At 39.8% G+C, this 16,979-nt stretch overlaps 1 protein-coding gene across 1 annotated transcript in view; it reads left to right on the forward strand.

Moving 5' to 3' along the window:
* The window catches only part of PHEX (phosphate regulating endopeptidase X-linked), a 200,453-nt gene that overhangs the window by 88,328 nt on the left and 95,146 nt on the right, over positions 1–16,979 (forward strand). The window contains exons 8-10 of the mRNA XM_066599795.1: positions 1,557–1,640; positions 4,990–5,135; positions 15,788–15,881. Of these exons, the coding sequence (XP_066455892.1) occupies positions 1,557–1,640; positions 4,990–5,135; positions 15,788–15,881 (324 nt within the window). The remainder of the gene's footprint in view (positions 1–1,556; positions 1,641–4,989; positions 5,136–15,787; positions 15,882–16,979) is intronic.

Here is a 16,979-nt window from a genome sequence, read left to right on the forward strand (position 1 = left end):
ACAGAGGAGGTTTTCTATAGCTAAATAAACAAATTTTGATGATAGGAACAATAGTGTTGAAACAACAGATTACTAATTACAGACAGTTCCAATAGTGTTATTTGGCTTTTGGTGATAAGATCAGACCTGAGTTGCCCTTATTAGTTTTCATAGAACGCAATGTTCACTTGTGACAATGGAATTAATAATTGATGCCTAACTTGTTGCACCTTAAATATACGAAGTGTACAATCACATTCCATCATCAGGGAGAGATTGTTCTAAAATAACAACATGTCCTAGCAATTAAAGTGTTACTATTAATCTTGGGTTCCCAAGGAAAATTGCTATTTGTCAGGCAACTGGCACTGATTTGATCACGGGGAGTCTGACTGCTGGAACGACCAACCACTGGCAATTACAACCATGTATTACCATCCATATGGTAAAATTGTATCATTATATAGGAATCATTCAATTTAATGGACAACCATGTCAGACAAGTCCTTCAGAGCAAGGGTGTCATAGTAAGGGGCCCCTCTCTGATGTCTAAATGACTCAATAGGGTACAGTATGTGGACAGGAATTATGAACAGGAGGGGCAAACTCTTTAAAACACTCCTATTAATATAAGGCTACTATATAGTAATCCAATGAATATGTTATGTATGAGTTCCTGCAATTGCACCTTGAAAACTTTGAAAATCAAGATTATTATAGGTCATTTATTTTTGCTTCTACTTTTTGTTATGGGATATCTATGTTTGCAGTGACATACAGGGTGTAGTCAAAAAGACTGATCCACAGCTATATCTCAGTATTGGTGTCCTATATTGAAATAACAATAGTGTATTTGAATAGGAAGACATGGATGCGCTACACTTTGGTATGGTACATGGGTCCCTGGGGCTCTAATTGTAAAGTTGAAGAATAGCATGTGAAAAGCAGAATTCTAAGCATGTGTCTATCCTGTTGTGATAGCGGCTGAGTATCCAGGAAGTCAACCACTGTCGTCTGCAGGAAATTCAGGTATCGATCCTTGTTGAGAGTCCCTGGAATGAACACACATCCAACGACGACTCCATCCATGTATCATAGCAGATGGTGGTCACTTCGAGTATGCTTTTCTTACTTCAGTCATAGTAGCTGGACATAGAGAAACATGGAAATTTCTGCATCTTACTTGCTACGCTTCAACTTTACAACTGAGTTTTAATCTCTGCCTCTTATTGGGGCCACAACACAAAATTAAAATCCATGTTTTAAGGCTCCCTGGGGCCTGTGTGCTATACCATTATGTAGTGTATCTATGTCTTCCTATTCAACTATGGCATTGGTATTTAAATATAGGACACTAATATGGAGATACAGTGATGGATCAGGCTTTTTAACAATACCCTCTATAGAGCAATATTTCATTGAAAGAGTAATATTCACTGTAACTAACTTTTTTTGTTACAGCATGATATGCTGTATGGCAGTATCATTTCATGTTTAAGAATATTAACATCTGACAACAAGAGAATAGTTGTTGCTAATTTGGAATATATTTAAAATCTATTAACTTTTTTTTAAAGATTATTGTACCTCATGAAAACAGAACCAGTGAATCTATGTATAATAAGATGAACATCTCCGAGCTGAGTATTATGATCCCTCAGGTAAGTTACCTAGTCTGTTCTCTTCTAGGTTGAACATAGCGTTCATGGAATTTTACAAGTTTTCTAATTATCTATAGACATTTATATAGTGTAAGATATATTTATTGTGTTTTATGTTAGATTTTATTTATAATTACCGTAATTATATTTTGTGGCTCTGTACATGGAATATATATATATATATGTATATATATATATATATATATATATATATATATATATATATATATATATATATATATATATATATATATATATATATATATTCACACTTGTCCCTTCTCATACAAAAAGAGAAGCGTGGGTCATTGGAATCTGGCTGACTTAACAAATTATTATTTTCTCAATTTCACATTTTTTTGCTGAAATATCTGGCTTGCACATTTTTTGCTGATATTGGACCATGCCTAAGACCACATATATCAAAGCTATGAGTTTGTACTCACTGGCAGAATTGCAGTATATTTAAGCTATTTTGTAGGTCAGATGTCATAAGTATGAAGACTCTGCTCTGTTTTTTCCAACACCACACGTTTGAATTTGTAGTAAAAAGTTGGCAGAACTCCAGAGTTTCAATGAATAGATAATTTTTTTAAAATTTTGGGCCTTTTTTTCTTTTAATGAAAATTGGAGGTGAAAATGCTTGGTCTGGCCAATTTATCTATATTGCTCACATGGCAAATAGTAGTGATACTGTTGCACCATTCGCATGGTGCACCAGTATTAATACATCTACCCCATTATTCCAATTTCATCTCATATACATTAAAATTTAGAATTCATATTTGCATACACTTTACTACAATTCTATGGGTCTATTTTACAAAAAAGTTGGAATATTGTGTTAAATGTAACCATATTTTATTCACGTAGAACACATATCAGAAGTTGAAAGCGTGACATTTTTCCATTTCATTAAAAAAAAATTAACTCATTTAGAAATTGCTGGCAGCAACACATCTCACACAAGTTGGGCCAGGGCCATGTCTACCATTGTATAGCATCCCCTCTTTTTTTTTTTACAAGAGTGTATAGACGTCTGGGCAGTGACAAGACCAATTGTTGGAGTTTTAGAACAGGAATGTTGTCCCATTCTTGTCTGATGTAGGATTCTAGCTGCTCAACAGTCCTGGGTCTTCTTTCCTCAATCTTTCATTTCATAATCTGCTTAAAGTTTTCTTATTGGTGAAAGGTCTGGACTACAGGTGGCCAGTTCAACACCCGGACTCTTCTTCTGTGAAGTCATGATGCTGTGATTGATGCAGTATGTGGTTTGGTATTGCTGAAATATGCAAGGCTTTCCTTGAAAGAAATATTGTCTGGATGGAGCATATGTTGTTGTAAAGCCTCTATATACTTCTCAACATTGGTAGTGTCTTTCAAGATGTATAACCTGCCCATGGCATAAGCACTAATGCAACCCCATGTCATCAGAGATGCAGGCTTTTGAACTGTGTGCTGATAACAAGCTGGATGGTTCCTCTCTTCTTGAGTCCGCAGTACAGAGCGTGCATGGTTGTCAAAAGAATTTCCTATTTTGATACATTTGACCATGGAACAGTTTTCCATTTCCATTTCTCAGTCCATTTTAAATGAGCTTTGGCCCAGGGAAAATGTGTCGGATGGCATGATACTGTATATTGCTTCTTTTTTGCATGATACAGCTTTAGCTTGCATTTGTGGATTGCACAGGGAACTTTGTTCACAGACAATGATTTATGGAAGTATTCCTGAGCCCATGCAGTGATCTGCATTACAGAATCATGCCTGTTTTTAATGCAGTGATGCCTGAGGGCCAATAGATTTCGAGCATACAATATCGACCATCGGCCTTGTGCCTTGTGCACGTGAATTTCTGCTGATTCCCTGAATCTTATTATATACTGTAGATGGTGGGATATTCAAAGTCTTTGCAACTTTATGTTGAGGGACATTTTTCTGAAATTGTTCCACAATTTTCTAGATGCAATTGTGCACAGATTGGTGAGCCATCTCTGCTTCTGTAAGACTCTGCCTCTCTAACATGCTTTTTTTATTCACAGTCATTTGACTTAGTAGAAAATTGACCCTCCAGCTGTTTTTTATTAGTATCTCTTACTTTTCCAGCCTTTTGTTAACCCTGTCCAAACTTTTTTGAGATGTGCTAATTTTTTTAAATGAAATACAAAATATTTAACTTTCAACTTCTGATATGTGTTCTATGTTCTATTAGGAATAAAATATGGTAACCTGAAATTCCAAATCTTTGCATTATTATTATTTATTTATTTTTTGGTAACATTTAATTACATTTTATAAAGCGCTCCAACTTTTTTGGAATTGGGGATTGTTTGTATTATTATCCATTTACAACATATATTTATTATTCATTATTTAACATTTGTCAAAAGCTTTTGCCACTTCATATAGATTCAGTACGTTAAAGGGGTTGCCCGTGATTTCAGCCATTTTTTCTATTGAATTATTTCTTTTCGCTTCTATTTACTATTGAATTCTATTTACTATTGAATTCAACCGGGGCTGCTGCAGTACAGATGGGTACAGATAGTGCGAACTGCTTCCTGTGCTATCTGTACTGACAATGATGCTTGGAATTAGCTGATCAGTGGAACCCCACTAATAATCTATTGATGGCCTATCCTGAGGATAGGTCATGAATAGAAAAAAATGTCGGAAGTCCCGGACAACCCCCTTAATTAAATGTAGGCAGCTTTTCTAATACACTATATAGTCTACCCTATTTATACCTCCTAGTGCTAATCACAGGGAAGGCAGAAAAATGGATCAACAGTCATAAAAATGAGAAATCTATGAGAGCGTATTTCGAATGTCTCATCCAGCTATTGATCTGTTTACAGGAGTACATTTAGCTGTGTATGTCTCCAACACTGTTCTCCCATAATACTTAAAGGGAATATATAAACTTTTTTTCTAATTAAAACCAAATACCAAAACATTTTTTCTATTTATCTTTTAATTGTATTTTTTATTCTGTTTTCTGTACATGAATATGGGGGTTGTCATATTACCATGGTGGTTGTTAGGAGATATGCTTAACAGCAGCTACAAACAAACAAACCTGTACCTTAAAATAGGTAATTTTCTGATGACACATTCCAATGAGATTAGAGTGGGGAAGCAGACTAGGTACATGGCACATATCATAAAGTAGCGCCCTTTTCCAATTGCTGAGTCAGGGTTAGTGTTTTTTGTAAAAGTATTGGACCTCTTCAATATTACATATGCTGCTTTGTAATTAGGTATGTACTGTATGGTTTCTACATCATACATATGACTATGCAAGAATATAGTTATAGTTCTTTTTATTGTGGTGCATTTGTTTTCACAGTTTGACTGGTTAACCTTCTTGAAAAAAGTCATTGATTTCAAGATGCATCCCGAACTGAAAGATATTGATTCTTCAGAGGACGTCATTGTCCGGGTGCCACAGCATTTTAAAGATCTGTTTAGAATTTTAGAGAATGAAGACAAAAGGTATTATTTCTATTTTTACCTGTGCAGTGGCAGCTTACACAGCAATTCACAATAATTTGTAATAAGATTAACGGGGTCTGAGCCCAGAAATGTACCTAATTCTAGGATGAGGAGCCCTGAGGATGAGGATGCCCTCTTGTTACCGTTGCTGTCCTGGGTATAAACAGATCATGGGAGAGATCCTTGTATTATTACCTAATGTATTTATACATCATTATTTGGTCACCTCTTGACCGTCTCTTTTCCAGGGTAAATAATCCCAATTTTGATAGCCACTCTGGGTATTTTAGTCCTCCCATTACGTTTATTAATTTAGTTGCCCTTCTTTGATCCCCTCAAGCACTGCAACATCTTTCCTGAGCACTGGTGTCTAGAACTGTACACAGTTTTCCATGTGAGGCCTGACAAGTGCCTTATATAGTGGGAGGATAATGTTCTCGTCCCTCGCACCTATACTTCTTTTAATGCACCCCAAAACTTTATTTGCTTTTTGCAGCAGCTGACTGGCATTGATTGATTCAGTTAAGTCTACAGTCCACTAGTACCCCCAGGTCTTTTTCCATATCACTTTTCCCTAGCAGTACCCCATTTAGTGTATATTGGTGACATCAGTTTCTCCTGCCCATGTGCATAACCTTACATTTATCAACATTGAACTTCATTTGCCATTTTCTACCCAAGCCCCCAGCTTATCTAGGTCCTTTTGTAGCCACATATTGTCCTCTGTTGTATTAATTGATGATTCATTTTATATGTCATTTGACATGATGGACTAATGTGCCCATTTAATACCCTTTCGTCTTCCCATATTATATCCGGATAATTAAAGTCCCCCATAATAAATACTTCATTGCGGTTTGACATCTCTTCTGGTTGCCTTAGTAAAGCCTAATCGAAATGGCGGTATAAAATCATACAAGATATCCAAGGATATCATCAAAAGAGATATATAAGATCAAAGGAGACAAGCAAGATATACAAATAGTAAATCTAGAACATATGGAAAAGTAATAAAATAAGCTTGACATCCAAAATGTACAGTTACAATCTAAGTTAAGTCTTGTTGACTTATCTGTCAACCCCAGAGTTTGAGAGAAGCCTTCACCTGTATCATTCCATGTCCCAATGTCTTAGGGCCCTTTTACACAGGACGAGACTTTAGCGCCTAACAGTCATCTCAATGATCGTCACACCTGTGTTCTCTCACAGGATTGGTAATTGCTCACTGAATTGAGGCAGACCTTGCCAGAGATCTCTTCCGCCTCCCTGATTCCATTCAAAGTAAACAGGCAGTCGTTCATAGAAGACTGATTGCCTGATTTGTGATGGGAAGCTTTTCAGGAGGTTTTTATGCCTGCCTAGACTACGGGATTTACTGACATACTACATTCTCATTGGCTGCTGAGTCCTTGTCATCCACACAGCAAAGTACTTGCTTGGCTCCTGAGCATTACAGCGCTTGTGACTCTTGGGATGGCCCATGCGCAAGAGGAGCTCATGGAGTTGCGGCTAAGGCAATGGGTGCTGTGTCAGAATTATACGGAATACTGAAGCCTGGATTGCTGTTTGCTATGCCTACACACTATTTAACATGATTAATAGTGATACTGCCAGGGTCATAGTAGCAGTGCCCATCACCAGACTGCAGCGTCAGGGTGGACCAGTAGGTACATTACATTACAGTAACATTGTCGTTTTGCTCCCATGACACTAATTATTACATATATTCTGATTTCCTTCCAGTGCCCATTTTAATCAACATAATGTATAACATTTTAGCAGTGAGATACATTTTTTTATACCATAGTTTGGGCCAAACTAGAGTTGGCAGATAATAAGATGCCTTTTTTGTCTTGACAATTATAAGCCATTGAATAGTAGTAAAATACTGGAATAAGGTAAAACTCATTTTTTTAAGCACAGACCTACTTCCCTTGAACAATTTATGATTGGTGACTCGTGACAGCTCTAAGAGGCGCTGGATATAGGACACTTAGCAGTAGCTGGAGATTAATAGAAATCCACAATCTCATCTGATGTCAACCTGACGTGTTTCAAAGCAAGACATTTCATTTAGGATTAAAGGAATTCCTGTGAAGAGTTGAATTATTTCCCTTAACAATGTATGTTGCTGAGGCCATCCAGAGGATGAGACACAATAAAATATCACAAACTGCTGGCTCTTACCCTGGATGTTTTTTTGTGAACACATGCTGCTGCCTTAAATATATTTTCACAGTTAAGCATAGTGTTTGCAAAGTAATTTTGGAAATAAACGATTTCTATATATAGACGTGTCCATCCTCGTGGTGGCGGACACTTAAGAATATCTGGACAGATATTTCATGTAGTCAGTTTTCTTCTTATGTCAGGGAAAAGATGGGCCATGACAAATCTGCAGACAGGTCTGTACCGCCCTCTATGCTGCGAAATTAATGAAAATTAATGACACCTATTTGGCTTTTTTTTCGATATGTCATTTATCTAGCTGTTTCGAATGAGAAAAAAATGTGACGCATCTCCCTGTTGATTTATGGGGCATAGAGACATTAGACTGAATAATCGAAAGCTACTAACGTATAAAGCAGATTTGAGATTAATGGAGTTGAAGTTAAAAACACAGTTATATTTGTGTAATATGATACAAATATGCCTAAATTTACACTAGATATGGTATATGGGTTCTGAAATTTAAACTTGGGGGTAATATAATAATCAAAAAGAGGTGCCTTTGTAATGTGGGGTTTGTGAAGCTATATCTAACTTCCATCCTGTAGACTTCCCATGACTTTTAGAAATGAAATGTGACTTGACACCTAACACGTGTTTGCCTCTCGTTTCCTAATAGCCCATTTACACGCAAAGATAATCTTTCAAACAATTGAAAAATTGAATGTTTTAGCTAGCTTTTTGCATAAAGTGTTAATGGCCACTAATGTCCATTAACACTTTATCATCTTTATTTGCATGCAAAAGGGCCCTTGGGAACTGTGTGCAAAGCCCAGGATGTGGTTAGTCACACACCCAGCTGTGCACACCGCTGCACTGATCGCCAAAGAGAGCAAAAACAATCCGAAACTATTTTTCAACTATATGAACAGCAAAAGGATTTGCACCGAGTGCATTGGCCCTTTAACAAATAATGCAAGAGAAATAATTGAAGATGATGGAGGGAAGGCAAATCTATTGAATAGTTTCTTTTCAAGCATATTCACAATCGAAAAGGAAATGCCACATAAGATGCAGGGGAATAAAATGAACCCCTCACAAAATATCTTATACCTAACACAGGAGGAAGTGCGGAATAGGTTAAAGAAGATTAAAATCGATAAATCGCCAGGCCAAGATGGAATACACCCAAGAGTACTAAGAAAACTAAGCGATGAGATAGCTAGGCCGCTATATTTAATATTCCTGGATGCTATCAAGACTGGGGTTGTATCATTGGATTGGCACATTGCCAACGTGGTTCCAATTTACAAAAAGGGGACCAAAAGTGAGCCTGTAAACTACAGACCGGTAAGTCTCACTTCAATAACGGGAAAAATATTCGAGGGGTTTCTGAGAGACGCCATTGATGAGCACCTCAAGGAGAACAAGGGAATAACCCCTCACCAGCATGGATTCATGAAGGGTCGATCATGTCAGACAAATCTGATTAGCTTCTACGATGAAATAAGCTCTAGGCTGGACCTGGGAGAGTCTATTGATCTCGTATATCTGAACTTCTCTAAAGCATTTGACACTGTGCCGCATAATAGGCTAAAATATAAAATGAGACAGCTCAGATTGGGTGAAAACATGTGTATTTGGGTAAAGAATTGGCTCAATGATACAAAGCAGAGGGTTGTAATAAATGGTTCATACTCTGATTGGGCCACAGTCACTAGCGGGGTGCCACAGGGTTCAGTACTGGGCCCCATTCTGTTTAATATATTTATTAACGACCTGATAGATGGACTGCACAGTAAAATAGCAATATTTGCAGATGACACAAAATTATACAATATAATCAATGCAACGGAGGACAGTGTACGGCTACAAACGGACCTGTATAAGCTGGGGGCTTGGGCAGTAAAATGGCAAATGAAGTTCAATGTTGAAAAATGTAAGACTATGCACATGGGCAGGAGAAACTGATGTCACCAATATACAATAAATGGGTTACTGCTAGGGAAAAGTGGTATGGAAAAAGACCTGGGGTACTAGTGGATTATAGATTAAACTGGAGTAACCAATGCCAGTCAGCTGCTGCAAAGGCTAATAAAGTCTTGGGGTGCATTAAAAGAGGTATAGGGGTGAAGGACGAGAACATTATTCTCCCACTATATAAGGCACTTGTCAGGCCCCACATGGAATACTGCGTACAGTTCTGGTCACCGGTGCTCAGGAAAGATGTTACAGTACTGGAGGGGGTTCAAAGATGAGCAACTAAACTAACACATGGAATGAAAGGACTTGAATACCCAGAGAGGCTATCCAAATTGGGATTATTTACTCTAGAAAAAAGAGGGCTAAGGGGCGATCAAATAACTATGTATAAATACATGAGGGGACAATACAAGGATCTCTCCCATGATCTGTTTATACCCAGGACTGTGACGGTAACAAGAAGGCATCCTCTACGTTTAGAGGAAAGCAGGTTTCATCACCAACACAGAAAGGGGTTCTTTACTGTAAGAGCAGTTAGACTGTGGAACTCTCTGGCTGAGGATGTGGTGATAGCAACACCCATAGAGGAGTTTAAAAAGGGACTTGATGTCTTTCTGGAGCGGAAGGATATTACAGGATATAAATCTTAGGTTAATTGTTAATCCAGGTATACAGGCAGGTAGGAAATATTAGGGGTTGATCCAGGTAACAGTCTGATTGCCATTAGGGAGTCAGGAAGGAATTTTTCCCCAAAAAGGCTATTTGGCTTCGGCTATTGGGGTTTTTTGCCTTCCTCTGGATCAACAAAACAGGAGGATAAACAGGCTGGACTAGATGGACATTGTCTTTATTCGGCCTTACAAACTATGTTACTATGTTAGTTGGGGCTGCCAGTAGAATACAATGTAATCTCCCAACTCCCGTGGAGAACACAGCATGCAGTCTATTGAGAGATACTTTATCTATGTGGCTGAATGATGAATTTTAGGTTCACCTTAAAATCATGGTTCAAGCAAAAAGTGCAACAATTATCACTCATTTTCGGGCATTTGAACGAATTTTGAGCAATAATCGTTGCGTGTAAATGGACCTTAAGTGTGGGCCATTAGACCAAGACTAAAAATTACAACATATAGCTGTGCATAAGATTTTGCTGCAAATTTTACCAATATAAACCTAAAATTTACCCCAGCAATTGGACCTCCACCAATCAGCAAGTTATCCCTTATTCTGTGTATAGAGCATAACGTGCTATGATGGGACAACCCCTTTAACTAAATCATATGGCAAATCTGTTTTTACATTAATATGCCATGTAAACTAGTACTAGCTTTAACATTTGCAATAAAACTAATGTCATTTATACAAAAATTGTAGTTAACAGTAGAACTGAAGAGCCCAGAAAGAATGTTCTGATTATGCAAGGTGGTCCACGGAACACTATCCTGTCTCTTACAATTCTGCAACAGGAAGAATAAGCAAGTGGATTGTTTTTTGTAAAGCTTTGATTTACCCACATGTTAAAACAGATGCTGGAAGTGGTCCCGGTTCACTTCTATGCACATGTTGGCTGATACTGCCTACAGCTCTTCAAAAGTGGTGCTGCTGATAGTGTTTGTGATGTTTTCCTTGAGGTCATCCAGGGTATGCTTTAAATTTCCCCATAGATTAAAATTGTGTATGGACAAGTCTGAGGCCACAGCCCTTTGCTCACATTTCAGTTTTCTGTAAAAAGTTCATGAACCAGTGCAAGTGAATCATGGGAACTGTGGCAGGTTGTCCCATCTTGATTGAAAAAGCAGTACTGTTATGATCGCGTGGGCAACTAAGCACGGGGCCCACACGATCGTGACCAAGAGGAGACATGCACACAGGTTTAAGGTAACTGGCCCAGTGCTACAGGGAAAATGGCATGGCCCTACCTGAGCGGGGACATCGCCCCGATAAAGAGCGGCCCAGCGGTCTTCAGGTCTGGGCCCTAGCTGCTCCTCGGAACCACACACCAGAACCGGATACATACACATACCACATGGACTCCACCCAGCGCTCACATGCACACAGATGAAACTCCACAGCAAGTCTATGTGTCCTCATACAGAAAGGATAGACAGTTAGCCACCATGCTGACATAGGGAACTGTGTCAGGGATCCACCAACTGACACACACAGAAGAGACGTAAGACGTTTGGAGGCCGGACCTGTCAGGGGAAGGGGAAAGGGGCACTGCATGTGCTGCAGACTAGGACTACAGGTGTCCAAATCGTCTTTAGGGAAGCAAAGAGAAACAACAGACCTACTTGCAAACACAGATCAGAGAGGGAATAAAACGGAAACATCCAAACAGTACAAGACCAGCAACAACTACTGACAGGAGCTGGGTTTATATGGGGGATTGGCTGCTGGAGAATACCACACCCAGCCAGCTCAATTAACCGTCACCTGTGGAGCTGTGCTGCTAGGAACCTTAGTACTACAGATCCCAGCAGCACACCCTAACAAGTACTTCCTTTCTTCTGTCGTTAGTTGGTTGTAAAATTGTTGAATCTTGTCCAGATAAACTGCAGTATTCACAGTTGATTTGAAGAAAATTGGGCCCACTACTTATGTTCCTGACACTGTGCACCAAATACCAATTTTCTGGTCATGCAGTGGTGTCTCGTGAGTCAGGTGCAGATTTTCGGTAGACCAGTACCTTGTGATCCGATTAATAAAACCACGCTTTGTCCATCATAAAATACAGGAGTGGGTCCAAAAGTCTTCTAATAATCAGTCAGCAGCCGCTCTGTCAAGCACTTTCAGTTACTGCACACATGATGTTCAGTATGGTTCCAGGTTTAGAGATTTCAACACTCACTGACATTGTTAATGATACACCAATTTGCTCGGACACTCTCCGATTTAGTTTTTAAAGGATATTTGCAATCTGCTATTGAATATCATGGACAACTTTCTCGGTTTCTTTATGTTTGTGATAGACCTGGTTTGGTGCCATTTCTGAACCAGGTCTTGAATACGTTTTGCATGTGGTTTTGTACCTGGGTACTTGTTAGCAAAGGCCTCTTGTGTTTCCTTAATTGACCCACTTCGCACATAGCTTTCCACAATATTCGCTGTTGCAGGAAGAACACCATGGGGTACATTTATAAAAGCTGTCTAAACGAAAATCTGTCTTTGTTGCTCATAACAACCAATCACAGCACAGATTTCATTTATTTTACTGCTGAGCTAAAATGAAAGGGCAACAGCCTCCTCCAAAGAGTGTGGTGTCGGTATCAGTGGTGGGCTTCTTTTTTGTTGCTCATTCATTATTATGCAAAGTAGCCATATTGCTTTATGTTGTGTAGTTTTCAATCTAAAAACAATGTAAACTTTTAATTCAGTAAAATATTAGACCATCATATATATCTAATAAGAGTCATAGTCTGTACCCGCGCGCATTGCCTCTCTGCTGTTAAGTCTTCATGAAGTGGCCAGCAAACTGTTCTGATCTGACTGAGGAGCATAATACACAATACAGCATAAGGCCTTAGTCAGACGGGCGATTTTTCGCGCGATTTGCGCATGCGCATGCGTCCGGCGATTTTATAAAACCATTGCTTTGCAATGGTATCGGACACATGAGCGCTTTTTATGCGCTCGTCCGATAAATTATAGAACAAAAAATCGCAGATCGCACCTATCTGCGATCTGCGATTCCTGTTCTCTTCTGTATATGTGCTCAATGGGGCCGGCGGCAGCAGCGCCGACCCCATTGAGAACATATAGAAGACAAATCATTCTTCTCTGCCACAGCTGTAACAGCTGTGACAGAGAAGAACGATGTTTTCCCATTGAATTCAATGGAGCGGCAATACAGCCGCTCCATTGAAAGCAATGGGCTGCCGGCGTGCGCGGGGTGAATTGTCGGGAAGGGGTTAAATATATAAACCCTTCCCTGCAATTCATTCTAAAATGTGTTAAAATAAAAAAAAATTGTATACTCACCTTTCCGCTGCAGCCGGAGTCCAGCCGCGGCCGCTGTCAGTTCTCCTGAACTGCTTCTCGGCACTATCAGCCGGCGGGGCTTTAAAATCCCCGCCTGCTGAATGATCTGCCTCTGATTGGTCACAGGCCTGACCAATCAGAGGCTGAAAACACTCACACACCCATTCATGAATTCATGAATGGGTGAGTGACTGCTGCCTCTCAGCGCTGAGCCAATCAGGGGCAGGTCTGACTCACATCCATTCATGAATTCATGAATGGGTGTGAGTGAGGCATGCCTCTGATTGGCTCAGCGCTGAGCCAATCAGGGGGCAGGTCTGACTCACACCCCCTTCACACCCACTGCAGGACGGCCGCACGGAGCTCCAGCTGCCGGCAGAAGGTGAGTATACAATTTTTTTTTATTTTAACACATTTTAGGATGGATTGCAGGGAAGGGCTTATATATTTAAGCCCTTACCGACAATTCATCCCGGGCTCGCCCGCAGCGCATTGCTTTCAATGGAGACGGCTGTATTGCCGTCTCCATTGAATGCAATGCGCTGGACAGCTCCGGCCCGTTTCTAATGAAACGCGGCTAGGAGCAGATTTTCGGGCGATTTGCGGGCGACTTGCGCGCACCGGTCACGCGATTTGCGGATGCGCATCCGTCATGCGATCCGCAAATCGCGCGAAAAATCGCCCGTCTGACTAAGGCCTAAGGGTTCCCACACACTTGAGTTTGCGTTTTTTGTTAACGCGATTTTCAATGGGACTTTCTAATGTAAAAACGCAACGCAGTGCAACTTGCGTTTTTGGTGCATTGAGTTGCGTTGCGTTTTTAACATTAGAAAATCCCATTGACAATTGCGTTAACTAAAAACGCAAACGCAAGTGTGTGGGAGCCCTAAAAGTAATGTAGGTATGTAATGCCCGCCATACAAATTAGATCTGCTGAGGTCCTGTATTATAGCTATTGGCTAGCCAATCTTTGGCCTATATCTCTTTTGACACCAACATAATCATACATGCTCGGTTCAGCTGATTGTGCATGTTTCTTTCAATGGGTGACTGATCCACTTTTCCCTTCAGGGCAGATGCTGGGGGAGGGGGTGGTTGTAGGCCTCACAAGCTTCAGATGATTGGCTGATCCTAATAAAATTGCCAGGTTTGGCAAATCTAGGAATGTATGTCCAGTTGAGGCTTTGTTCCCACTTTACTTTACAGTTGCAATGGATCTGCTGTGTGTTCAATCCTGATGTGTGCTCTCTTAACTTGGTTCTTTACTGCCATATTCAGAGATGTGTGGCATGGGATGAAAAATAAATACGTCTGATGGATCTCTTTGACAGGCAGGTGCCATATGTCGGTCATCTGTTCCTATAGGTTCCCACGTTAAAAACAAGAGTATATATTTAACATATGCGTCCTCCTCCTCATTCTTCCTTCTCCTTTCAAATCTGACTTAGGTTAACATCTGCATGGAGTTTGTATGTTCTCCCTGCATTTGTGTTTCTTCTCGTTCTCCTCCTCCTCCAGATTAGTAGGAAGGAAGGAGGACGAGCAAGCAGCGTGTTGGAACTGCATGGAGTTTTTATGTTCTCCCTGCATTTGTGCTTCTTCTTGTTCTCCTCCTCCTCCAGATTAGTAGGAAGGAAGGAGGACGAGCAAGCAGCGTGTTGGAATCCTAGGTTCATATCCTACCAAAGACAACATCAGAGTTTTCCAATTCCATGCAGATATTTTCCTTTGTCAGATTTGAACCTTGGAACTACTTCCATTGAAGAATCACCATTACTTCAGGGCACTTAGACAGTGTTCAATACTAGTTATAGTTTTGTGTTTTTTAAGAACTTCCGGTTCAGTTCAAACTAACTTAAACTAAACCAAACTCTTTGATGAAATTCAGATTTCCAGATCAATCAAAGCTTTGAAAAGTTCACTCATCTCTAGTCCTTACTGGTAGGTTAGTGAGTGTTCGTGGGGGGTTGATGAATTATATAGGTACAGTGGTTTGTTTATACATGCCAGGTACTGTAGCTTGTCTCATTCACTTGAATAAGCCATCAATGTCATATTCCTACAGAATCTTCTTAACTAGCCCCGCAGTCAACGGGGTGGAGTCGATTCCAGAGACCTGTATTATTCCAATCTTCTACAGCCTTGCATACATGGATCCAGGGCAACTCTCATTCATAGCTCAATGTGGTCTCATGTTGCACTTCTTCTAAAACTTCCTCCCAGTCCTTTCCCTTGTTGGTTTTTCCCTTGTTGCTAAAGTTTTTTTGTATTATTTTTCACTGTTTTCCCTTGTTTAGGACCATATCCACATACAGATACTGGACTCTTGTTATAGCTTGCACAATGCTTTTATTGAATGTAAACAGATTTCCAATACTGATTTACTGAGTTCTTTAATGCTGTTTATTTGCTGGCATTTATACATGCATGTTATGTATCAATAAAAGGCATTTTACCAGAAATAAAGCTGATGTTTTTTAGATATAGATGTTAAGTCCTAATTTTTATTTTTGTAGGACTATTGCTAATTACCTGATATGGAAATTTATATATTCAAGAATTTCAAATCTCAGCAGACGGTTTCAATATAGACAACTGGAATATATTCGGGTAAGAAAATGCATTTTCTGCTTATCAGTACTTCTTCTTAGGCCACTTTCACACAGGAGTATTTGGGTCAGTATTTTGTAGCAATATTTGTAAGCCAAAAACTAGGAGTGGAACCAAGAGAGAGAAAGTATAATGGAAAGATTTTCATCTCTTCTGTATTTGGGCCCACCACTGATTTTACCTTACAAATACTGATGCAAAATACTTACCAAAATTTTGGATGTTTCTTCCTCTGTTCTTTAAGTACTGTATAACTGACCCCACATCGCCCTCTATCTTTATCTTACAGAGGATTTTTTTAGAAATATAAAAAGTTTGTTTTAGTGTCAATTCTTGCAAAAGTGGAACAGACAGTTCAGTATATTTAGTTACTTTGGAGATGGCTTCTCAACAACTGTTAGGTCCCCTGTCCATGGGTGTTGGGGTATCCCGTGGCAGATCTCCGCCGCGGGAGCCGCCGACTGGGAGCAGGAGCCGGCAGACAGTTCTCTGCAGGTCAGCCTATCTGACAGATAGGCTGACCTCGGAGAATCGGGGCAATTCGCATCATGCTGCGAATTGCCGGCCGCGAGCGGAGAATCACAATGATTCTCTGCTTGTGGACACGGGTCCTGCGCTTTCCATAGCAATGCTATGGAAAGCTTCCGATAGTGTGATTCACCGGCGATTTACCGCCGGCAAAATCACGGCCGTGGACAGGGGGCCTTAGAGTGTGTTCACATACTATAGATATAACTGGAAACTTTTTGTTTGAGTTAGACATAATTTATGAAACAACTATGCATTTCCCTTTTTTCTGATGTACTCAATGAACAGAGAAATGTTGAACAATGTTTCTCTATCAGGCTCAGGGAGATGTCTGGTGCCACAACCGATGCCACCAAACACAAAACTGAGCCTATTGTCATCTGTTTCCCATCAGCATTTTGAACTACAAGACACAAGTGCTGTATTTATGTGAATATGCCCTTATTTTGACAATACCTTCAATCTAAATGACAATTTACTGATAAGCTAATGCATAGCTGACAATCAATATGGCTCCACTCCATGTTTTCCCTTTTGCAAAAATGGCCATTATAGCAATGAGGAAAAAGT

This window comes from Eleutherodactylus coqui, chromosome 4 (genome assembly GCF_035609145.1).
Source record: "Eleutherodactylus coqui strain aEleCoq1 chromosome 4, aEleCoq1.hap1, whole genome shotgun sequence".
NCBI lineage: Eukaryota > Metazoa > Chordata > Amphibia > Anura > Eleutherodactylidae > Eleutherodactylus > Eleutherodactylus coqui.